The sequence below is a fragment of the Bombus pyrosoma genome, linkage group LG7 (assembly GCF_014825855.1).
Source record: "Bombus pyrosoma isolate SC7728 linkage group LG7, ASM1482585v1, whole genome shotgun sequence".
Taxonomy (NCBI): domain Eukaryota; kingdom Metazoa; phylum Arthropoda; class Insecta; order Hymenoptera; family Apidae; genus Bombus; species Bombus pyrosoma.
In genome coordinates, this window is record NC_057776.1 from 4,095,712 (window position 1) to 4,120,958 (window position 25,247).

At 31.2% G+C, this 25,247-nt stretch overlaps 2 protein-coding genes across 13 annotated transcripts in view; one reads left to right on the forward strand and one right to left on the reverse strand.

The window, feature by feature from the left end:
* LOC122569754 (ATP-binding cassette sub-family G member 4) overlaps nt 1-8,823 on the forward strand; it is a 36,458-nt gene extending 27,635 nt beyond the window's left edge. For all 7 annotated transcript variants that reach the window (XM_043731299.1, XM_043731298.1, XM_043731300.1 and 4 more), the window contains 7 exons: nt 565-760; nt 1,179-1,326; nt 2,736-2,975; nt 3,381-3,500; nt 3,984-4,244; nt 6,153-6,409; nt 6,910-8,823. In XM_043731299.1, the coding sequence (XP_043587234.1) occupies nt 565-760; nt 1,179-1,326; nt 2,736-2,975; nt 3,381-3,500; nt 3,984-4,244; nt 6,153-6,409; nt 6,910-7,248 (1,561 nt within the window). In that variant the 3' untranslated portion in view covers nt 7,249-8,823. The remainder of the gene's footprint in view (nt 1-564; nt 761-1,178; nt 1,327-2,735; nt 2,976-3,380; nt 3,501-3,983; nt 4,245-6,152; nt 6,410-6,909) is intronic.
* On the reverse strand, nt 8,603-17,960 carry LOC122569752. Of its 6 annotated transcripts, none has more exons than XM_043731294.1 (12): nt 17,816-17,960; nt 16,279-17,075; nt 15,983-16,188; nt 15,529-15,884; nt 15,126-15,353; nt 12,970-15,053; nt 12,717-12,899; nt 12,193-12,492; nt 11,632-11,823; nt 11,440-11,553; nt 11,236-11,328; nt 8,603-11,044 (listed from the first exon to the last, which is right to left on the reverse strand). In XM_043731294.1, the coding sequence occupies exons 2-12, from the start codon at nt 17,053-17,055 to the stop codon at nt 10,946-10,948; spliced, it is 4,632 nt and encodes a 1,543-aa protein (XP_043587229.1). In that variant the 5' UTR covers nt 17,056-17,075; nt 17,816-17,960; the 3' UTR covers nt 8,603-10,945. The 6 variants fall into 6 exon arrangements, with proteins under 6 accessions (XP_043587229.1, XP_043587230.1, XP_043587225.1 ...); XM_043731295.1 differs by having other exon boundaries at nt 12,970-14,034; nt 14,143-15,353; XM_043731290.1 differs by having other exon boundaries at nt 12,970-15,353.
* Nucleotides 17,961-25,247: the final 7,287 nt, after the last annotated feature.

Below are 25,247 nucleotides of genomic sequence, written 5' to 3' on the forward strand. Positions count from 1 at the left end.
CAATCACTATAAATATGTAAATTTACCATTGCTTTTTCTTTAGATGTTTTAAATAAACATTTATCTCGAGGAAAGTATCGATCGTTTATGCATCTCATAAACAAATGGAAAATTAAATAAAAGGTAGTTTTCAACGGGAGAACGGGATTTTCCAATATATATTTTGAAATATTAACATTTTCACATAAAAAAGAAACATGGTCTAAAGAACAGTAAATATTATCTAAATGCAGTTAGATTGCGCAACACGTGGTCCGGAATGAGATTAAATGTTAATCGATTCAATAGTTTATTATACGAAGAAAATCCTGGCAATGAGCTAAAAACGATCACTGAATATTTTACACATGAATGCAATATTATAAGCTTTTTTTACCAAAATTGGTATTTGAATTTATAATTAAATAAATATCAATTTTATTCAGTTTATACATTTTTATTTATTATATATTTCAAGAATATTGATCATACTAAAATATCCAATAGTATTCTAGGATATTCTCTTAAAAATTAAATAATCTTAACAATGCGATTGAATTAATTAGGAACAAAACGGTGTTTCAGAGTGAAAGGCGTTCGGGGAAAGATTCTAGTGAATGGAAAAGTTAGGGTACCGTACAGTGAGAGATGGAAAAGAACATCATGCTACATACAACAGGAATCCTTAATGAGAACAAGAATCACCGTGGGAGAAGCCATGACATTAGCTGCACATTTAAAACTTGGCTACAGTATAAATTCAGCCTATAAACACACTCAAGTTCGTAACCTGCTATACAATTCTAAACTACATATTCAAAATCAATTTCAAATGTTCTCCATTATTTAGCAACAAAATAATTTACTTGAAAATTGTGTAATAGAAAAGTGTAAAAATCCTACAAAATTATGAATGATTAAAAACACATCATAAAGTCTTACAATTGCTACAAGAATTTCTAGAAATTTTTTAAATTATATTTTTGAATAAAAATTTCTAATTTAACAATGTAAAAGTCTACAAAATACTGATACTATTTCACATTATTAAAGCTTTAAAAATCTCAAAAAATTTTCAAGTAGTTGAAAAAATTAATAATATAAAAATATCTAATTTAATATTAAATTCAATTTACGCAATGTGGATTAATATGGCAATAATACATAGTAATAAAGGGTAATGTATTTTTTGTTATCAGGTTTTGGAACTCTTAGAAATGTTAGGATTGAGCCATTGCTATGACACCCTTTGTGGAAAGTTGTCCGGCGGACAGAAAAAGCGACTTGACGTCGCTTTGGAGCTTTTAAGTAATCCTTCAGTATTATTCCTCGACGAGCCAACAACCGGTAATTACAAAATATTTCTGCATGAACACTAAGCACTAGACGTTGCGTTTAAGGTGTTTTTCGAATTTTTCTTTTTACGTAATGCTAACAAGATTATGATTATAGATATGAAAGAAGGATGGTGCTATTAAGAAATAAATTGGAACATATAAATTTATTTTATAATTTCTTAATTCTACATCATCGTGTATTACAAGAATTTCGAAAAACTTTTAATATTATTTGAATAAAAATTTCTAATTTAAAATTATAAAAGTTTACAAAATATGATATTAAGAACAATATTGTTTAATCGAAGTTTCTTTACCAAACATCTTTGTCTATCAATAGCTTTTTAATGGATCTTTAACTATAGATTCGAATTTGCGTTGTTCTAATGGTTTTAATATTTAACGTTGTTCTACGGTTTTATACATGGCAAATTTACGATAGAAAAAAACCGGTAACGACGAACGTGTTTGTTTGAGACAACACTGATAGTCAATTGCTACTAGTTGAATCCATTATAGGTCGTATCATAGAATGCTTGGAACGTTTCATCCTACAAGGTCTCTACTGGTGCGATACAGACGCTTTGCAATAACAAATACATTTTGCTATACACGATTCTCATCCATCATTCTATTCTAATTCTATATAAATACCGATATTTTTAGTTTTAGCAATTGTTAGTTTTGAGATAATTCTAATAAAGAAATATAGATTAAAAAGTTGAGTAACTTTAATTATAGAAAGTATAAGTAAACTAATAATTTGTATATGCATGTTATGCAATAGTATGGTAGATTCTTTATGTTGTGGATACAAAATATAAAAATCTCCTATCGGAGTAGGCGGTGCAACATTTTGTAATGACTAATTTCAGTTTAGTTGCATCATTGCCGCTGATGCATGTTATGAAGCACAACAGCATTTCCGGGTATCGCCAGTTCATGTATCTTAGAAACATGTAAAAATTATTTTTATAATTTAGCGATATCTTGACAACATATTAGTGACATACTAACTTTTATTGAATATTGATAATTTGAAACCTCAAATTATCTTCAAGTCCTAGAGTTTTAATACTGAATTATGAAAGAAGACAGATACCTAACATGTTTCAAGAATCATTAAGTTTTTAATACTTATATCTTCAACATTTCAATTAGTTTTACAATTTTTATCAGTAGACAATGCACATGTTTATGTTATATATAATATAAATATTATATATTATTTATTAATTTATGGTTGTATCCAAAGTACTGTATTTCCTAAGTTGCACTTACAAAGATATAAAATAGCACAAACGTTTGCAGTCTACTTATAACATAAAAATTATTTAAAAATTTTATACGAATAATCCTTAAATTTTTTAAAATCTTGAAATTCTAAAAAGAATTCAAAAGGTTTTTTTGTAATTTTAGGTTTGGATTCGTCTTCGTGCAGCCAGTGCGTCGCACTGCTGAAGCGTCTTGCTAAAATAGAAAGGCGTACGATAATATGCACGATACACCAACCAAGTGCGTTGCTCTTAGAGATGTTTGATGCCATTTACGCGGTTGCCGGTGGATATTGCATATATAGGGGGTCGGTTAAATCTTTGTTGCCTCATATGTCCTCAATCGGTATTGATTGCCCGCCTTACCACAACCCAGCTGACTTTCGTACGTACAGCGGTATTCCTTTCGGGTCATTTTCATGCTTACAGTCGGAACAGACTGTATGAAATGTGCACTCTGTTCAAGGTCATCGAAGGAAAGTCTATCACTACATTATGAAACTACATATATCAAAAGATGGCATTATGAATCTCTTTTTTATTAATTATTGATGTTATTATCGTGTTTATTTATCTTTTTACAATTTTGATATTTTATTATTTGCTTTATTTTTCACCTTTTTAAATAATATTTATCTGTTATTTCTGTAATATTTCTAATATTTTACATAATGAATTCTGATAATATATGTACTGAGAATCCTCTTGGCCTTGAATAGACGTTATTCATTCACAATTTTACAATGATAATAAAATTATAATACAACTGTGCACGCGTTCATTGTTACAGTTTTAGAAGTAGCGATCGGAGATTACGATGTTACTGTGGACAAATTAGCAGCTGCTGTGGAAACAGTGTCTAAAGATGACAATAAAGCCGTTACTTACGCGATGAAATCACAGTTAGAAGGTAGTTGTAACATCTCCTTACTCACCTATATCTTTTTATATTCTCATATTTTTCACTTACTATAACTGTACATATCTTTGAAGTTTCTTCTACTATAACTACACATATGTATGAAAGTTAACTCGCTCAGAGCAAACATTGGGTTAACACAATATTGTGTTTAAGTACTTTTCAGTCAATTTACATTACATATCTAATACTTTTTTTCTTACATTGTGGCTATGAAAGGGAATTCTAAAAATTCGTGTAATAGTTTTTCGTCGATATATATTTCTTCCAAGAAATCTAGATTCTATAATAGTATGGAATTATTTAAATATTTATAACATTAGAATCACAAGAAATTGAATTATAATATTTATAATATTATGATAAACTACGTATTGCTTGGTTCTTAATTAATGTCCATTCGTGACCCCATAATTCGTTCAATTTTACAGCCCCGCCGATTTATTACGTTATTACGTCGTTTTGTTAACATAGAAAACGCAAATGAACCACCAACACCTGCAGGATTCATCGCACAATGTTACCTACTTTATAAGAGACAATTACTTTCCCTCAAAAGAGACTACACATTATTGGTAGTACGATTGTTGTGTCACCTGTTAATTGGAGTAATCTTCGGCTATCTGTACATGGGAAGCGGTTACAGAGCGAACGGCGTCCTTGCTAATTACGTTTACCTGTACGGGTCTTTGCTACTACTCGTTTACACGGGTAAAATGGCCGTCACACTTGCCTGTAAGTATTCACTACATTGAATTACTATTTTCAACTTTTATTATTAGTAAAATCTTAAATTTGACAGAAAAGCTTTAAGTGTTTCATTCTTTTTACTGAAAAAAAGCCTAGGTTTCAGGTCCTAAAGTCAAATTTCTTCAGTTGTGCTCATAAACATATGAATTTGCATATGAACATTTCACTTATAAAATTTATATTAAGTAAGTATATGATACACTAAGATGTATACATATATATGTATAATACAATAGTAGGATTAAGAACTAGGAAACTTTCTCCCCTGAACTATCTACCAATCTCTTTCTTAAGAGCCGTTTCTCCGTATTTCTTTTTTTAAAATCAATGATCAATATCTATACTAATTTGTATGTATTAAGTACTTTGTTTCTTTCCTTTTTCTCAAACTACCTGCAATTTCATTTCCATATATATATAACAGGTTTTTTTAAATTTGCCCTTTGCATATTTAATGGTTAGGCGATATGTTTTATGAACGCCGATATCGTAAAAAATTTAACACTAATCGTTTTTCTCTTGGAAGATTAGTATAGTATGTATAACCGAACTTTATAAAATTGGAACTTCACCTTTCTCATTAACTGAAATATTTAGAGGAACCAAATTCTGAAATTACTCAATTTTTTCCTAATATTAACTATGACTTTTTGGAGAATTTAAAAATTATATTTAACTCAGCTATTTATTAAGAATTATCTATTAACATTTCAGTTATGAAGGAGAGAGTATAATTTAATTATTGTTAAATATATTATTAGATTACTAGATAATATAATAATATTAACCATTTGCACTCCTATGTCGAATGTGACTCGACATCAGTTTTTATCTCAAGAGCTCCTTGTCGAGTCTCACTCGACTTTCTTTCAGTCCCACCTTTTTTTTGTGAAACGTGCGAAAGAAAAGTAGGATTGCATCCTGAAAATTGTTTCAAGATATATCATACACTTAAAAATTACAAGATACAACAATAGTGTAAATAAAACTTCTATTTAAGTGAATTTGTTTCTTCCTTTATTTATTTAAATTGTCTTATTTTTTAGTTAAAGTAAATTTCAAATAAAACACTTAAAACCGTTGGGAGCTGCTGGAAACGAAATTGAAATAAAATTCGGAGTGCAAAGGGTTAAATAATTATTAAAAGGAAGTTACATAGTAACGAAGAAGAAGAAATGTAGGTCAAGGAAACATGGTGTACGATCATATCTTAGGCTAAGTCGCAAGTCGTAATGCACAGGAGAGTTAACAGTATCTCTAGTGGCCATTCACTCCCATCGGCTATATGCATCTTTTTTGCTTATAAAATTACCCGGTCGTGTCGACACTCCTGTTTTACCAACATATACTTTATCTTCTTGCTTATTTGAATTGTAGCCATAAATGGTTGCCATTGCCCTAGTCTAATCAATTTATATGCTTCCTTCTTCTTCGTTTATTTTTCCTTTGGCCCTTTTTTTAGAAAGCGTTTCAAGGTAGATTCGATCTAAATTACAATAACTGAAAGTGAAAATAATCTCTATAACGATAAAAAAATATCCAAAAATGATGCAATAAAAGCATCAAAATAAATTGCTCTCTGATTTGAATTTTGAAGTTCAAAGACTATTTTGTTTCAATTTTGATTAGAGACTAATTCAATTTAGAATAATCATAACAAGTATCATACATAAAATATAACATCATAACATGTACATAATGTACAGAATTACTCAAACTAGAATACTCGTTATAATATCTAGGATGTGAAACAAATTTCTGCATAAATCCAATTTTTTTAATTGCGTTTGTAAAAAATATAATCAAAGTAATTATAATTTCAATTTGTATTTAAGACTTGCATATATGTACTCAAAATATGATATGAATTTATAGTGTTTGAATTACTTTTAGTTCCACAAGAAATGCGGATACTCAGCAGGGAACACTTTAATCGGTGGTATGGGCTAGCACCGTACTATATCAGTCTACTGCTCGTCGAAATACCGTTCCAAGCAGCTTGTGCAGCGACCTATTTGACCGTGAGTTACTGGTTAACAGGACAACCCGTAGAAACTCCTCGCATAATTTCTTTCATGGTTGTCAGCATAGCCGCTAGTTTAACAGCTCAAGCATGGGGTTTTTTTATTGGCGCGACCACGCCAGTGAAGGTGTGTACTATTATATTGGCCATATGAAATATTTTAATAATATGACAATAGCCATATAAGATGTTCTAAAATATTTAATTGATTTTGCTAATGTTTTTGTCTTTTGTTTGGAACTACATTACACATAAATAGTTTATGAGGAATAAAATGCTCTCTTTTTCTTGATATGTATGCAGTATATGGACGTTATGCGAACATAGATGCGCAAGAATCAAAATACTATCAATTTTTCAAAGCTTGTTAAAATATAGTTCCTAAAATTTACGATGTATTGAGTTTGATTAATTCGTTGCGCAATATTAATCTTTACAATAATATCCTGAAATATTGAAGAGTGCTAGTACTGGATAAATATTATGAGAAAAGGAAATCTTTATTGATAGCTTATGCATCGTTTTATTATGCAAATTTCTCAATATTTCTGAAAACCAAAGTAAAAGATATAAGAAGTATTCTTCTTAAAAAGAGAATTTTAATATTCAATCTTTTTCTGTTCCTAGATCGCGGTATTCGCAGGACCCATAATTGCAGTTTTATTTTCCGTATTCGGGTTCTGTATTCGTTACATGGATACGCCACAGATGTTCCGATGGATGTTTCATATATCATACTTTCGCGCTAGTTTCCACAGCCTGTTACACACTGTCTACGGTTTCGATCGGATGGACTTGAAATGTGACGACTTCTATTGTCATTATAAGAAACCAACACAATTCCTTAAAGAAATGGAGATAGTCGATATAAGCGTCGCGAACAATCTCATTTTAATTATTGGTATCGGCGTCTTAATGCATTTATTAACTGCCAGCGCTCTCTGGTGCAAGCTTAACAGAAGATAAGAATTACTTATTTTCTATCTTTGGTAATTCAATATCATTATCAGCCAATTATATGCGATCTCTTTTACCATAGAAGATAACGCTGAAAGAGTTCCTCCAGGACCTTGTAGGAACGGATCGAAAAACATTGAATTTTTTGTACCAAGAACAAGGCTTTTCTTCATAGAGAAATTTTATGAAAGACATCTGTTGAATGTACGAAAGTTGCGAAATTTATTTCTACAGAGAACTATGGAAATTATCTATTAAATGTTTGTAAAGCAAATTCTTTTGCACTGTACTTATGAATTACAGAAAAATTTTGTTGAAATCTTAACATTTAAAAACGTGTAAAAATTATGGATTAGTTGTCGATGGCAATTTATGAACTTAATCGTACTATTAGCAAGTAGAGTTTCTGGATATAGATGTATCGCTACACGTTATTCAATAATTGTCACGTTACTCCGTAATTGCCGGGATTATTACCTTATTGTACGTCTTTTTTATCGGATTTCTTATATCAGAGACTTTCGTAAGAAATGAGTCACGAAAGCTTTAAAATGTACTGTAGTCTCGAACACCTTTAAGAGTTACATAAATGTAATGTAGGATGCACATAATAGTTAAGAAAAAATTCTATTTTTTTATCATGTTTTCATATATTACAATGTTATTGATAGTCTAATGGTATTGATAATTAGATTGCAGATTTTTATGCGTTCATACAGAACCTAGAGATGCGAAATATATACATAGTATATAAAAATACATAAATATTTAAAATAAAGTACTCATCGTAATCTTCAGTAGATGAAATAAATTATATAGATTTTATTTCTTGTATTCATAAAAATATAAATTTGCATAAAAACTCGAGACCTATTGATGATAATATATTAAATCATTCAATATACCACTTATATGCTACGATTAAAAATAAAATCGAAGGTCTATGTTAGGTATAATTATTGCACTGTTTACGATACGATTAATTTGAAAAATTAATCGAGAATCAAACAAGTTATCAATTTGAAACATTGAATGTGATATTGGAACAAATTAAGCACTTGGTTATACTAAAAGTATATAACATTATAAAAATTATAATATCAGGGCATTGTTTACATCATGTCCCAGTCAGTAGGCAATGATTTCAAAAAGTTATCGTGTGCTTATTTTGCTTATAGCAGACTAGAAAAATTATTGGATTAATTCCTCAGAAAACGTCACGTCTTTTTTTTTCTATTTTTATTATAACAGATCTAACTATTCTCTGTGATATATTTGTTAGACATTTCCATAATTTTACATAAATATCAGTGTGTAAATGTAATTTTATGTAAATTAAAAATCTAGAATTAATTCGTAAGAATGAACCGTGACAATTTTAGATGTTTATTGAAAAATATATTCCTATTACAAAATATTTGATCTGTATCAATATTGAAGTCGGAAGTTTCAATTATACTTTTCACTATTTCAACACTCCTAATACTGTATTTATTATTTGTATAAATATCTTTACTTGCGGAAGGATAAGTTATTAATTTATATATGATATTATACAATAAGAAATAAAACTGTTTATGAATAGGTTCTGTCTATTATTCATTAACTTCTACAACAATACTTATCTTACTTATTTACAATTACATTACAACAAAAGAATGTCTGAACTTTCCCTGATAACAAGTGGAGATAAATAGAATTAAACAAAATGTTACAATCGAAATCTGCATTTTTTTTATATTAAAAAGAAAAACTAATAGTGATGTAGAAAGAAAAAGAGCTATTTTATATATTTAGTTTTTATTTTACGTTGTGTATCCAATTTGTTTCTATACTCGGATACATTACTAATTTTTTTTCTTTCATTAATATCATATACAGATAAAACACTAATACATTTCCCCTAATCTATCTTAATTGATATTATAAAGTGATCAGGGGAAAAGTGATGATTTCCTTTCGCATAAATTACGTAAGTTTAAGATAAAACTATAGCTCATCTCACGCGGGCGCACGCACATATCTTTGTTTTCAGAGTTAAATGAAATCTCTACAGGAAACGAATTTCAAGAGATCATATGAATACCAACAACTCCATAACAAATTTCTTCTACAAATATACATACAGATATATATTATGATTACTGTTGTGTGTAGTGTTCACTATATTAAGAACATGATACAATCAAACAAAACATACAAGAAAAACATGAAAAAAACATACTGTCGTAAGAAACCATACTAAAACGATGCAAGAGTATCGATACCATGCTTTTAACGTGAATAAAAAAATAAGAATAGATTTTCATGGCGATAATACACTCTTCCGTGATATAAATGTTTATTGAACAATCTTATAATGAACACACACAATCAAGTACTGTGATTTATTAATGGTACTCTTCTAAAACAAAAAAGATAATTAACATGACTTGCCACGTTAAAGGGATCAATAGTTGTCACAGAACAATTTAAAAAATTTTTAGTTATATTTTTAATTCGCTAAAAATTTCTGTAATCAACAGAAATACATTATTAATCTCTATAACGTAAATGAATCAAGGATTATGTATTCGTAAATATCTCATATAAAGATTATACTTTAAGGAAATACATCGCACACTGAATTTTTAGGAGTAATTTGTTATATTTTTCAATATGATAATTTATATATCATATCATACACATTTGTTATTTATAAAAATTTTACAGAATAAATATGACATGACAAAATACAAAAGAAACTATACATTAAGCATATATTCACAAATAACTACCGAACCCTTGTAACTGTGGTTTATTATAATGAACGCCTTTAAATACAGTTCTACACACGCATTTAGTGACGCATTACAATTTAACATGATCTTTATCAAGATATATTGCAATGCAAATCTCTGAAATATTCAATTTTCGATTACTTCTATCCATAAAACAAAGTAAAAAATTCTTTTTCAATTACGAGATTTTATACCAGACTCGTCGCTTAAAAACTTTTCATTCCTATTCATATTCTGCAAATATATACAGAAGTACATAGCATAAAATTTATTATTTCTTCTTTGATCCTTAAGAATTCACTGAATGACATCATCCTGTCTTTAATAATCTGTCGAATACAATAAATCATTCTAACTGCGTGTAAATACTAGAGAACAAGAAAAACGCTACGCTTTCTTTTCATTTTGAGTAACAAATTCTGGATTTGTATTAGTTCGTTACTAGTTATACTAGTTACGTGATAAATAGTTAAAAACGAAGCTGCTTTAATTATAGCCATGAATGAATGAAACGCGTCAGAGGGACGCGTAACTTGTAACACTGTGGTTTAATACCCTTCTTTTCTCGAAGAGATATTGTAACATCAATATTGAACTTCTTTTTCATTCGACAATATTGGAGCATAATTTATTAATCTTCATTACAACGATTCCAATCAATAAACGATGACATACTTAAAATTAAGGGAGACATTAAAAAAAACAACGAAACGAAACAGAAACAAAGAATAAAACGAAGAGAAATGAGATAACGAGACAAAAATGAAGAAAAGTAAAAATTTATCAAATTTGGTCTGTTCTTAATAACGTATACGTTTAGAAAAGACCAAATGATTAGGTACAATTGTTTCGTATATGGTATGTACAATAAATTGATTATTTGTCTCTATCGATTATTTACAACGAATCGCATATAATTTTTCGTTCTAATCACAATGTTTTGACTGTTTCACCTTTCTTTGCGCCTCCGATTCATCCTCCGTGCCATACAGATGATACCGGTGCTTCATTTCGGTCGCAACAGACTTCAATAAAAATCAATTGAAACAATAAAAAGTCAACATAAGTTTGTGATAAAAGAATAAAATTATAGATAAAGCATAACACGACAGAAATAAAAAAAAAGTCAGGTGAATCGTATAAAGAAAGAATCCTATTTCTAAAAATCCTATCAAAGTATTCACGGCGGAATAAATTAGTTTATCACTAAACTCACCAAACGTGACCGAACTCTTTTTGGCATATCTTCCTGTAAGCTGTATATGTCGTTTCGCTTCAATGGAAGTTGGGAACCATCCTCGAAAATTACCTAAAATTTCAATCAAAAACGTTAATAATATTATATAATAATAAGAATTAAAAGTACTACTAATAAAAATTAATATTAGGACACTTTTTTTTAGAATTATGAATTACTTACAGTATACATGATCCGGTGATTTGTACCTTCGAAAATACCATTGTACAAGTTACCATCTGTCCACTTCACAACAACTGCAGCTCCTTGTTGCGGTGGATTTCCAGAATCGTAATTCTGTACAAAAGAATAAAATTCCACTTTAAGATAAAATTCATATAGAAAATGAAATTAGAATGTACAATAAGAACTTACCATAATATCCGATGGATATAAATCATCACTGAAGCTGTCATCATTGAACGTCACCATGTAAAATAAAGTATCATGTATGGAATCTACCTTGGCTTTATAATATCGCGTATTTCGATGCTTTGCCCAAACAGTTTCTCCCTGTCGAAGCGGTGGTATTTTTTCTTTTCCATCGTCATGTCCGTCACACGTTACCTATACATAACTCCCATTATAATTTCAACATATTTTAATATATATTTGATTTTTACACATATATAGTAGTAGAACTCTATTTATTGGAACGAAATCTTATGTAATGACCGATTAACTGAACTTTTGGTAGTTGAATTTACTTATGTGAACGTGTATTACGTGTATTTACTTATGTATTATTTACTTTACGTGAGCTCCTATTATGTAAACGAAAAATTATAGATTGTGAGGAAAATTGATGAGCACGTATTATATGAACTCTAATTATATAAATTGTTTGTCCCCCAACAAATTCAAATAAATATAGTTCTACTGTATATTGTTTATATATTATATATATTATACCCTTATTCTCTGTGATGTATATACCTGAAGTTCAGGTGAATTGTATACGGGAATCGTAAACGTAGCGCCAGAGACGAGACCACAAGACGGATGAAACAGATTGCTACAGTGACTACATTTAAGACATGCGCCATCCTTCTGTCCGCAATAGCAACACTGTTGTTTAACATTATCTGGTTTGATGGCCAATACATTAATGGGATCCTTATTTATAGCATCTTTAAAAGTGACTCCAGGTAATAAAAGAGCGCATAGTATGTGTACCCAGTTACCATCGCTGGTTCGCTTAAGAGCTCCTCCCCGCATAGGACACAAACAACACATCTATGTAACGATAAAAAGTAATTAGAAAGTTTGTTATGAACAGAAACAGGACTATAGTTATCTTCAGCGATTTTTAACATTTTTTATCATACATAAATTAATTACTAAAATTTTGCGGTATATCAAAAAATATATTATACTTGATTGAAGACAGAGCATTCATGCTGGACAGCTATTGTTTTAGTCAGTTTTTTATTTGACAATTTAAGGGAATAGATACGCACCACCTGTGTTTTACCAGCCTTGCACTTATCGCAAGCCCAGTTTCGTAGATCTGTAGGTAATACAGTGATTCCATAGCAGGAGGCATGAACCGTGACATGACACTCTCTACAACGTAAAATCTTATCATTTTCCGGTTCAACGATTTGTTCTTTTGAGTTGGCAACGAATATATTCGCAGATACCTAAAAAAAACGTTTCAATAATATTTCTTCTGGGTATTTATATTGTCAAATGAAGAGAAACTCTACTTACCCATATCGGTGAACTCTCTGGTAAAACGGTGGGCTTACAATATTTCCAGTCTGGTGGCATTAACCTGCCATGTCCATTACAACTTGAGGTGAACGGTGCACAAATGGCACAGTGAGATATTTGAGCACTCCAATAATCATTGAATGCTTTTAGTAAATCATTATTTGGAACGGTAGGATACAACATATCCGATATATGTCCTGGTACCATTGATACACGATGAGACACCAAAGGTGATTGATCCACAGAGCACGTGACTATATTTGACTCCTCCAAATTCGACGTTGCTGTAACCATTTTCATCTCTGTGGATTCCTTTTTCCTAGTGGTTGCTTTCTTTAATTTTTCTTTTAATTTCCGTCTCGAACTCGTTAACTGTTTCAATGGTAGTACATTGGTACTCTCCGAACTCTTTTCTATATTCTGAGGTTGCAGTTGATCATCGACTACCTTTACGTTTGAAAATTGTTCCTGTTGCGAGAGTGAAACAGTAATCGATTTTTGAGAATCTTGTAAGTCCGTGCTGGAATGATTCGTAGTGTACTGTGTACCAGTATCTAATGTCGTGATATTTATATTTTTGCTATTAACTTCCAGTGAACTGTCCACCTGCGTTGATACGGTCTTTACATTGCTAACGATCGTACCTGCGTTCTTAAAGATTTTGTTACAGATTTCTTCCTTTTGATTAATTGGCTTTTTTATAAGTAATTCATCTTGCGATTTTGGTATAATCTTCACGAAGGAACTAGCCGTACTTGGAACGGAAGTAGAGGTCTGTAAATATTTTTTGTTAAAATCGATCATCATCGAGGGCTGAGAATTTAATGCAATGTTTGTGCATTTTGAAGTTGTGGTCAAAAAGAATGTATTGTTGCCCGATAAATTTAACGGGGAAGACGAAACAGAGACTTCAGGTATTTCTGCGTTCGTAACTGTTGAATGAACTTGCTTGTCGTCTCTTATATCTTTCAAGAAGAACACGCTGTTATTACTAGTCGACGGTTGCCAAAATTTGGTTGCTATCATCTTCGATGTATCCGTAGAAGATCTTTTTCCTAATGGCTGTGCCAAAATTGTATTTTTAGTAAAAATACCTTCCAATCGTGGTATCTGAATGGCGCATGGAGTTACAGATTTTGAAACTTTCACGCGTTTCGTTCCGTTTCCTACCTCTTGAGATGTTTCCTTCTGTAAAATCGGTGGCTTAGGGAAATTAGTGTTTAAAAACATTATGCTTGGTCCCGAGAGTTTAGGTTCTTGTGATTTGGCGATAGGCCAACTCTTTGGTGATATTACTATGCTTTTGGGTGGTACATGAGTATCGCTGTCTGCTCCAGTAGATTTCTCAGAGCTAACCTTTGGAGATACTTCGGTCGCTGGTATATTATATGCTGATTTCAGCACACTCAACCTAGGAGCTTTTATGATGTCTTTTTTCGGGTAATTAAGTATCGACCTTTCACTTATAATCGTTCCTACACTTTTGCAGCTGGTGTAAATGCCAGGTTTCGTTTCTTGTATAGTGATCTGAGTATCCCCACTGATGAATTCAGATTCCACAGCTTTATCAATTTTGTTAGCAGCTTTCACTTGATCCAAAGAAATATTCTTCAATGGAATTTGCTTAGAAAATGATGGCTTTATTGTAACTATGCTATCTTTCTTTGTACTCTTCGTATACAAATTTACGTGCTGTTCCACATCACTTTCCAAAATCTCTGTTTCTTTTGTATCTCTATATGTAGGAATTGTAACTTGACTGCTATTTGTAATATTTATAACATTCTTCTCTTTGATGGGACTCATGCTAGTATCGTAATCAGCAAAAGTTGTCGTTCCTGATATATGGTTACCGGTTTCTTTATTAACTGTTGAGGATTTGTGTAAATTAAGACTTGGCATAGCCATAAGTTTCCGTTGTACGTCGGCGTCAGATACATCCAAAGGCTCATTGGTATCGAAAATAGACACATTCAAACTTTTACGTTTAGTTTTATTTATATTCTTTGATTTAATCTTCTTTGGCTCTCCATACTTCGAATGTTTTTTCTTCTTCTTCACTGGTTTATCATCAGTGGCTTCTGAAAAGTCAGATTCTTCTTCTATTTTTATGCTTCCAACGATATCGTCACTTGTTATAACGTTGGAACTACCTGGAACTACGTCGCTTTCTAATTGAGCACTTTGTTCCGCAGAAGGCAAGAAGTTATAGCTTTCGTCTACTTCCTCTTTTATTTCAGTCTTTACTGTAACTTCATCAATAATACTTTTGTTGTAATCTTTCTTGGTCTTCGATTTATTCTTATCCGCATTCTTTTTCTTCCTTTTTCGACTCTTTTTACGATTGTAACCGTCATCGTATACAGAAGCCTCATTTACATCTACCAAAGAAGTTATTTATTAAATTAAGTAAAAGGATGATATCAGAAGAAAATTAAAATAGATTAAAAGAAAATAATCAATATTTTCTATATATACATAAGAATTTATTAGACAAACATGAACATATATTGAGACCAAAAGACTCGATCATAATAAGTAGGATAGGTCTTTTACCCATTTCTCCTGCTTTCAGCCATATATCTTCTAAAACTTCCAACTGTTGTTCATCTGGTTGATCATATGCTTCTTCCAATTCTAAATCTTGTAACACTTTCTTAACATCTGGTGGAATATCAGATCGGTTTACTAATTCTTCCATGTCAACATCCGGATTTGTTGCCATTATATTCTTCTTTTTATGTATAGTGTGTCGTTTATTTTTTGGAGCAGCGTTCAAGTAACTTTGTGGTAATTGTCCATTGCTACTATTACTGCATAGAAGATCCATTTGAGAAGGCATAGGTGCGGCTGTTTGTTTAGGATCTTCAGGATGGGGACCTATATCTTCTCCGCGTAACCATAATTCATACCTATAATATATCATACCAAATTAATTTTCTTAATTTCTCTTAACGATGGCAAAATCTATAGATTTTAATTGACTTTTTTTGTAAAAACTTGTTCCTACCTTTCTGGTTGAAAACGTTTCACGAATGTGTCCATAGATATCTTAACCATATCTTTACTACAGGTACATTGTATAGCCCTTTTACCATATTCTACCCATCGTGGTGCAGCGAAATTTGTAGATTCAGCGCAATTGAATCCATGATTGAAACCTGCATGATATCCATAAGGGAAAGTGATCATAATTTCTCCAGCTTCTTGCGTTATCTAAAAGATAAAAAGAAAAATGTTAAGTCTAATTTTCATTTCTACACAATTCTAAATAATTTTTAGGGTACATAAATAATTAAAACTTACTTTATTGTATGGAATAGAATGTTGCTTCAATATTTGGGGAGAAATGAGAGACATTTTATGACGCAGGAAGGCCCGACAACTTTGATAACTTGATGGGAAGTAAAAACTAGCTAGTCTCTCTAATCGTCTGCCATGTTCTGGTGGTATAGCATACCACGTTTTTGGAGCTCCAAAATGTAAATAATTTATCGAATACAAATCCATATCCTCCGTATGCCAAGCAAATGTAGTTTTCCACATCCCAAAATACAAGTATGCTGTATTAACACCATCAATAGATATACCATAATCTTTATTCACATAATCAAGTATTGTTCCCAAATGATTAATATTCCACTCTTTCACGTCTGGATCAGTTAACGAGCCAGATACATCTGCCCCATATATAGGTGCAACATATGTTATATTCTTCCAGTACTTCCTCTCTAAGTCTTCGTAATCAAAGTGACGAGGAGTATTATACCGTTCAGAGTTAGCCAATTTCCTATATTCTTTAACAGTCATTGATTTCTTCTGTATGTTAATTTGCTGATAAAGACCTTGTTTGCCAGTAACCACCTGGCAAATTGGTGCAGGGATTGTAAGATCCATATCATCCAAGTTATAGCCTCTTTTTCTTGGGATCCACTCAACTGGAGGAATTACTTTCGCCAAGCCAGCCTTATGAGCTCCTTTGCTTTCCATGTATTCCACATACTTGGTAAAATCTTTGAACTCTTCGTATGTGGGTCTAAAGACCTGAATACGGGGAGTTCCCCGTGAGATGTTGCTAACCATTTTTTCCTTAATTTATCCTGCTGAAAAGGAAAAAAATGTGAATCTTTAAAAATTTAAGACATTTTTCGAATTAATTGATTCAATTAAAGTTTTTATATTAGCATTAAATATTAAACTAAAACATACAAATGTATTATGGCCACTCATATGTATTACTATAGACAAAATATATGATGTAACCTTCCAAATAATTCATTCAGAAATTTGCAAAAGCCTGAATCATAAATGTATTGTATAAATAAAACTGTAAGAATCATGACATATAAACATAAAACCAAAACACAGTTTCGAAACGTACGGTTATTTAACAATAAACAAACATTTACAAAACAGACTAACATAGTACTACAATACGGGAAAAATATTATGAATCTTTTCTGTTCATTGATGTTTTCGCAAACAACAACATTCAAAAACAGGAAGTAAAAAACGAAGTACTATATTTTTGAGACGATACGTGCCGGAGATGCATAAACAAAATGGATGGTATCTATTGTCAAGAAATTCTTCTTAAAATAACTTCTCTACGACTTTCTGTTAGTTTTCAGGAAATGAATTGATAAATCATTAAGCACTAAAAAGTAATTTATGTTAATGATTTGTATCATATGTTTGATTCTTAAAAAGGGATTTTCACCTAAGGATAGCTGTGTTCACGAAATCTCGTGTTGGCAGATATGTATATTGACCGACACAAATCAACGTGTTTCTAGGTTGTACGATCTCTTCACAGCGTCGTTAAGCACGATGTGTTACTTACATCAAAATTGGACGTTAAAAATCATCTTTTCTGTATAAACACCATGTTCATTCAAATATTGTGGTGGATTTCACTACTTGACACATCTACCGCTGTGCCCCGCGCGTCTCATGCAACTAATAAAGATGGCATTCACTGGTCTATGAGTTTGGGACGCTAGAACAACAGCGCATGCGTGCCAAGCGGGAAATTTGAATTTTTGCATTTTGTCACGTACGTAAAGCTTTATCGAAATTTTCATATAAATTTTGTATTAAATACGTTCAAAACGATATATTTATACTTTTTGCGGATGTTTTTAAATTATAGATATAAATGACAGGGTTAGAAATGTTGGAAATTAATAAATGTATTATACTTTGTGATAATGGAAACGAAATATCTCATTAAAACATATTGGTTTATTAATGTTTATAATTGTGGAAATGAGTGGAGGAGATAAGATACCTAGGGTACATACTACAGAAAAACGGCAGCGATGAGAGGCACATACAGGACAGGAAAAGGAGAGCGATGATAGCAATGAAGAAAACATGGAGCATGGGAGAAAGAATATTCAAAAAGGACTACGAGAGGAGAATGAAGATGTTTGAAGCACTAGTAGAGAGCGTGACGCTGTTTGGAGCAGAGGTATGGGGTTGGAACATGGAAGAATCGCTGGATAGAGTAAAAAGAGGGTACGTAAAATGGATCTTAGGTTTAGACAGAACAACACCAAACTACATACTGACAGAAGAGTGCAAGATAGAGGAAATCAAGGTAAAAGCGTTAAAAAAAGCAGTAAGGTACGAGGAAAGAACTCTAGAATCGGAAAAGGAGCTGGTAAAAGAGTGTATAAAGGAGAGGGAGAGAAACTGGGGAAATGGACAGGAAGGGAAAAGAGCAAGAAAGAGAAAGAAGGAACTAGAAGAGGTGAGAAACGGAGAAACACAGAGGGAAGCAGGAGGGGAGCAAGTAAGTTGGACTGGAGACCAAATTGCAGAAGAAAGAAGGAAGAGAGAAACAGAAGAGAGGAGGAAAAGGATAAGGGAATCCAAATACAATAGGTACTACAGGAACATAACCAAAGATGAGATGCCAAAGTACTTGGAAGGGAGGATGAAGTGGAAGGACAGAAAAATCATAGCCAGATTCAGATGTGGAAACGAGACCAAAACGAAAGAACATTGGAAAGAGGAGGAAGAAAGAAGGTGCAGATTATGTGGAAGGGAAGAAGAGGACCTGAGACATGTACTAGAAGAATGTGAAATAACGGGAGGAGCAAAGGAAATGGAAAAAATATTGAATGGGACTGGGGAAGGACTAATGGACCTGAGAGCGATAATAGAGAAAAGAACGGTAAAGGCAATACAAGAAGGGGTGGAATGACAGGAAAGTAGCACAGCAAGGAGGCAAAAAGACCAAAGTGGCAATAGTGTGTAGGCTTAAGTTGCAATAATTTGTAGGCATAAGTTGAAATAGATCGTAAGCATTAGTTTTAGATTAGAGGTAAGAATGTGATTAGTGCAATAAAGGGCTGTAAAGAAAACTGAAAGTTCGTTCAAAGCCGAGAGGCACGGACTAAATAAATAATAATAATATAATTGTGGAAATGGAAAAAAGGTAATTTTCGATGTGTATGACAATTTATTGAATATGTACAGTTACAAATTTTATATACATTTACAATAAATTTTCATATTTTTGACATGTGTACATAATGCTTAGATGTCTTCATATGAGTTATATTCTATGTAATTTATTTCTGCATAGCTAATTAGGACTTCTTCTTTTTCTCTGAATTAAGTGTTAACAAAAAAGGAGATACGGTTCATTTATAGTTCAACCAATTATTTAACTCGTTGAGTATGGAGCACCATTTTGAGCGATTCACACGCAACTAATTGCCCAGTGATAAAACAAAACTATATAGATGGAGCAAATCTAATGAAAAATTAATGACTCAACATTTAATGTAACTTAAAAAGAATATTAATTAAAACTAAAATTGAATTATTAGAAAAGAAAACATGTTAACGATAGAATAATTTATTAACTGGAAATTTTCAATTTTACTTATATCATCTTTATGGAATTTTTATTATCATGAGAGTATACTCTGTTTAGAAGAAAATGGAGGACATATCGAACATCTATTGTAATTTGTTGTATTTTTTGTGGTCACTCACGGTCTTATTTCATATATTTAACAATAAAACAAATGTATTTTAAGCATTGCCAAAGAGAATAAAAATTGAAACCATAGAATAACCGAACGATCGTAATTTAACAAGATTATACTTTAGATAGAATATTGTCTCTGCAATTACTATCTGAAATTTTTTATAAATCATTTGAAAATTTCCTAGATAAGTCATAACGATGTAACATTAATCGATACATAAAATATACGTTCTGAATAAATTTAAATACGTTCATCTAAATAAATGTTTTGATGTTAGTAAATCGCACTCTTATTAAGAAGCTAAAAATTAAAAAAAAAAAAGGAATAGATGACTATCGAAATTTCAAGTGTTGACCAATTTCGCATCAAGATAAGACATATATATTAGGTTGTCCCAAAAGTTTCTTTCGTTTTATAAGAAAATAATAGATGCATAACATGTTTTGTTTTATATTCTTTTATTGAATTATTTATGATCCATTTTGTTCTATTACTACAAAATTTTATTACTATCTATTCTATTCTATTGCTCTGATAAAATAATATAAAACAAAAAGTGTTGTTACGTCCTGTAACTCAAACAAATATTCTAATCCATCTTTCGGCCAAGATGGTCAACAGGAACAACAATAATCCCAAGGAACCATTAATTGCCGCGTCTAAAATTCTCTTTACGACGACCAAGTGAATTGCATAAGAAAATTTACCGTCTTTTCTTCTACTGTCGCGGCCCTTAATTTATACAATATATTCTTCAAGTCGAGACGTTCCTTAGGGTTATTACTCATCATTGTAAACACGAGAAAAGCAGGTTTTCCGATACTCGAAGGCCACTTCCACCTGCGAGCGACTGTTGGTAGGGGCTGGCCAGTACCCTTCATCAATTTCCCTTCTCGACATTATCGTCGCCGATTGTCACTTACTGTCAACTCTTCTGTCAAAATACACTTTAACCTGTTATTCACTCTTCGGTAAGAACATTACAATATCTCTTCGGTCGTAACACTCATAAACGCTTACATCATTCAAAAGTTGTTGAAAATAAATAGTGATATTTAAACTGTGAATCCAATGTTAAAGTCATTCAAAGTACCTCTATTATGTTAACCGAAATAAGAGATCGGCTGATTTGTGGCGTTGATTATCGTATCGAAACGAGAACTTACGACTCTCGTTGACGCGTTATACTGCGTCTTCCCGCGAATACGATCGAACAGTTGTGTATCTATTATTTCCTTATAAAACGAAAGAAACTTTTGGGACAATCTAATATTATTCTATATTTACTGTATTTGTTACAACATTTATCTCTTTATAGAGTGTAGTATTTTTCTACTACTTATAGATAATGATTTATTTGTAGATTAATGATATAAAATCTTGTTTATTACTTCTACAATCAATACGTATTGTTTATTAATAGAGTAGACATGATTTTTAGATGTTATATCTAATCGTCAAATTTGTTACTATGATCATACATGTCGTTACTTTGAAACATTTTTATCACGGTCATATAAACGGTCTGGACTTGTCTTCTGCATCTTCCTACAATTATAATTTATATTATATGTAGTATCGCGGACATAAGACTTAGGAGTTAGCGGGTGAACCACATACAATGTCGCGAGAGCCGAGACGTTTTTAAACCATAAACAATGTCCCGAAAGCCGAGGTGCCGATGGGCCTGTAAATGTGTCATCGGTCCTTCAAGTGAATAGTTTCATAGAAGAGGTCTACGTGGCTTTGGCCACGAGCGGTCGCGGAACACGTGTGTGGTGGGTCTACGGCAAGACAAAAGACATGCGAGAGCAGGGCAGTTTGAGTTGAGAAGTCGAAGACTGTGAATCGAGAAGTCAGAGAGAGAGTGCGAGTTGCGTTGTCGATATAGTGCTGTTAGCGTTGTCGAGAGAGTGTGGTCCGCGTGAGAGAGAACGTTGGATCCGTTGTGTCGAGAGTCGTCTAGATTGTAGCGTGTTATTGCAATTAGTTAATATTAAACTACCGTCGTTTGTCTATCTATATTTGTACAATCCATTCATTGTAAATAAACTACAAATATTAGGATATAATAACATTATATTCCATTGAAGATACTTCATATATATTAAGTAAAATAGGAGCATAATGTTCTAACAAACAGAATACTTTTTAGTAATATTATCCATTTTAAAACTAGTTCTTTGATTGACTTAAAGACAATGGAATGGATTGATAGTCTTGATGGCGAATCTACTAATACGCTTTGTATTTCAATATTTCTTTTACTTTGAGCATTTTGATTTTTAAGTTTACTATTTAAAACTGTATAGTTCTTCACTATTATATCCAGTAGCCATCTATATAATTTATTTATCTTTAATAAAAAATAATTTTTTACAATCAACATAGAATAAAAAGCTAACTACATACTTGCATCCATTTTTAATACTTATTGTATCATCTTTTAACTGATCTCCTTTCTAAATACATGAACATATTTCCGTTCTAATAGCATGTTCTATGTCTAAGTTCTCAACTAAGTTCTCTAATTCATCAACAGGCTTTTTTATATCCTGTTTGTTTGAAAGCCTATTATCAAATATAATGAAGTATATACATGAGAATATTAATAAGTTAAATGTATATTACGATGTATCTTTCGTGTAGTTAGGTAGTTTATATTATATCTACAAATGGTGCTCTGTGCATGAATAACAATGCAAGCTTAAGCAATATATTTAACTTTCTTACTACAACAATGGCTTTTCTGAAATATATTGATGTGAAATTAATTCACCAAATAGAACTTTATTTTCTATAAGGTGGAAAATATCACTAGCAACCATCACGTGTTGCAACAGGTGTTCGACTACTAGTGTCAGGAAATTTAAGGGGTGATTCTTGAAATCGAAATCAGACGGAAATCAAGAATAAAAAAATTGTGTTTTCGGCTTTAGTTTTTAGTTATTGACAATTAAAAATCGGTTAAAATATCCCTGCACGCGAGCAAACCTCCTTACACGGACGAAAGGAGGTCGGCATGAGCGATAATTTACCTTGTTGTAGATAAGAATACCATGATATTCAAAGCTGGAAACGAAACAATTTTGCAAAAGAAATGGTAAATTGAACATTAAACCTGCTTACTTATGGAAATCCATAAGAGCATATCGGAAACTACAATATAAATCGCCCTGTGAAATTTCCAAATAGAGGAGATTAATGTTCCCACTAATCCTTTGCCTTCATAATTCATAAATAGAAAAGCCTATTGTCAATGTTCATAAATGTCAATGTTATACACGCACTGTGATTGTCCCGGCCGCGGGTATCCACAAAAGATGGAAAATGCCATTTAGCTTAATGGAAAAGATAATATCCGCCCTTTCTGCTTGAGGGGCTAATGTACATAAGAGTCTGTTTAGTCTAGATACTACATTATATTATATGAGACAGATCTTAATATGAAGCAATTTAGAACTACATACCTAAATTTTGGCAGTCAAAAGATATTAACATTCCAGGTGTCAGGTGAAGGATAACAATAGAAAGAGATAAAAATAACAGAAAAAATAATCTTGAAGTAATAACTCTGAAAATAATTAAAGACTTACTGTCTACTCATCCCTGGTAAACGCAAGTTTCCATACATAGTCTTTCAACATTGTACAGAAACAAGGACATGTGTCTAGGGAGGTAGTATTGAAATTTCACTTGTAATGCCATCATGTAAACGATACCTTGATCGGCTCTTCTGAGCACAGTTTTTTTTCTTTTTATTTTTCTTCAGTATCTTTCTTTTATCATAAACATTTTCTATAATTTTATATTTCAACTAATGTTTGCGTTGTAGTATTTTGATATAATGTTTTAATGTGATTCAGAAATTTGTTGCAATAATAACCACTTATAAGGTGAATCCCTTTATATACATATATTTGTACATACAATATATTTGTGCAAGATAATGGTCGAATTAAAAAGGCAAATGTATTTGACAAAAATATATATAAGTGTATGTATAATATAAATGCAAGAATATTATAGTGATAAGTCCTTGAACGGCTGCGTTCAATCACGTTTTCTGACATTCAGACTGCACACCTGTTATTTATCACAGAATGGATTTTCAAACAGGTAGATATTTTAGAGACTGATAGCAAGTGATAAACAATCATTCTACGGAAACATAAATTCTTCGTCTTGATCAGTGTCTACTTTATATTGTATTATTGTTGTTAATTACTTAAAAATAACTAACTAGTTTGTAGCTAATCAAAGCCTTAGAAATTCTGTGTAAATGTTTCTATATTACATATACGTTTCATGACGTCTTTTAAGAAAAACAAATGAAATATGGATATTCAACTTAATATGTTTATTCTGTGTGTAGCGAGTATTTTTCAATTATTATTTTTAAACTAGATATTTTTCCAACTTTATCTTTATTAAAGTTTTTAAGTTTTTCAAGCTTTTCTGTTTTTGATCATTTAAAGATGATATTTAATGACTCAAACTACATAATGACTCACCTAAAGCACATGTTAAGTGTCCAGAAGAAGATCTATATATTTCTTTCTTGTATAAATTTAAATTTTTATCTAATTTTTTGATATTGTTAAAAAGGAGAAATTTAATATCAAAATCAGTTTTATATTCAAGATCAAAATTTTGTGTTAACAAAGATAATTTCTTTTATAGATGCATGACTCATGTTTTACAACGATAATAATTAATATAAAATGTCAATGTCCAAATCTCGTCGACAAACATTTATTCTACGATACGTGTTGGGAGAAATTCGATTGGCTATCAATAATTTATATCTCTAAAATTAACTTTAGGAATAAATTTATGGCATATTTTAGCAATTAATAATATTAGTAATATAATCGCAAACTAAGAATAAAAGCAAGAGTTTGTTACAAATCACAATTAAGTATATTGATTGTAAATATTATACAAACATTGATTGCAATATTAATGCATGTAGTAAAATGAGATAAACCTCATGAAATTCAATAAATTGACCACTTGAAATTGAATAAATACAATACAATATAAATTACAACTTGTAACAATTGCGGATTTTTATAAATTTACAAGAAATTTAAGGGTACAAAAATGCACAGAATGTGCATAAAATGCAAAAATATTAAAAATATCTAAAACAGACTACTTGTTATAACATTCAATAGATAAAACAAGTTTCTGCTTAAATTATTCAATTTCTTAAGTGTTTATAAGTATCCGCAGTCCAGTAATAAGTAGTTTAGTAATATTGAC

Bases quoted from the DNA above. Each gene is read 5' to 3' on its own strand.
- LOC122569752 (XM_043731290.1), bottom strand. From the start codon at position 17,055: ATGGTTAGCAACATCTCACGGGGAACTCCCCGTATTCAGGTCTTTAGA. The intron at 11,824-12,192 runs GTATATACATCA...AGTTATGTATAG, and splicing joins ACAATTCACCTGAACTTCAG to GTAACGTGTGACGGACATGA. The intron at 11,329-11,439 runs GTAAGTAATTCA...TTGAAATTTTAG, and splicing joins ATCACCGGATCATGTATACT to GTAATTTTCGAGGATGGTTC.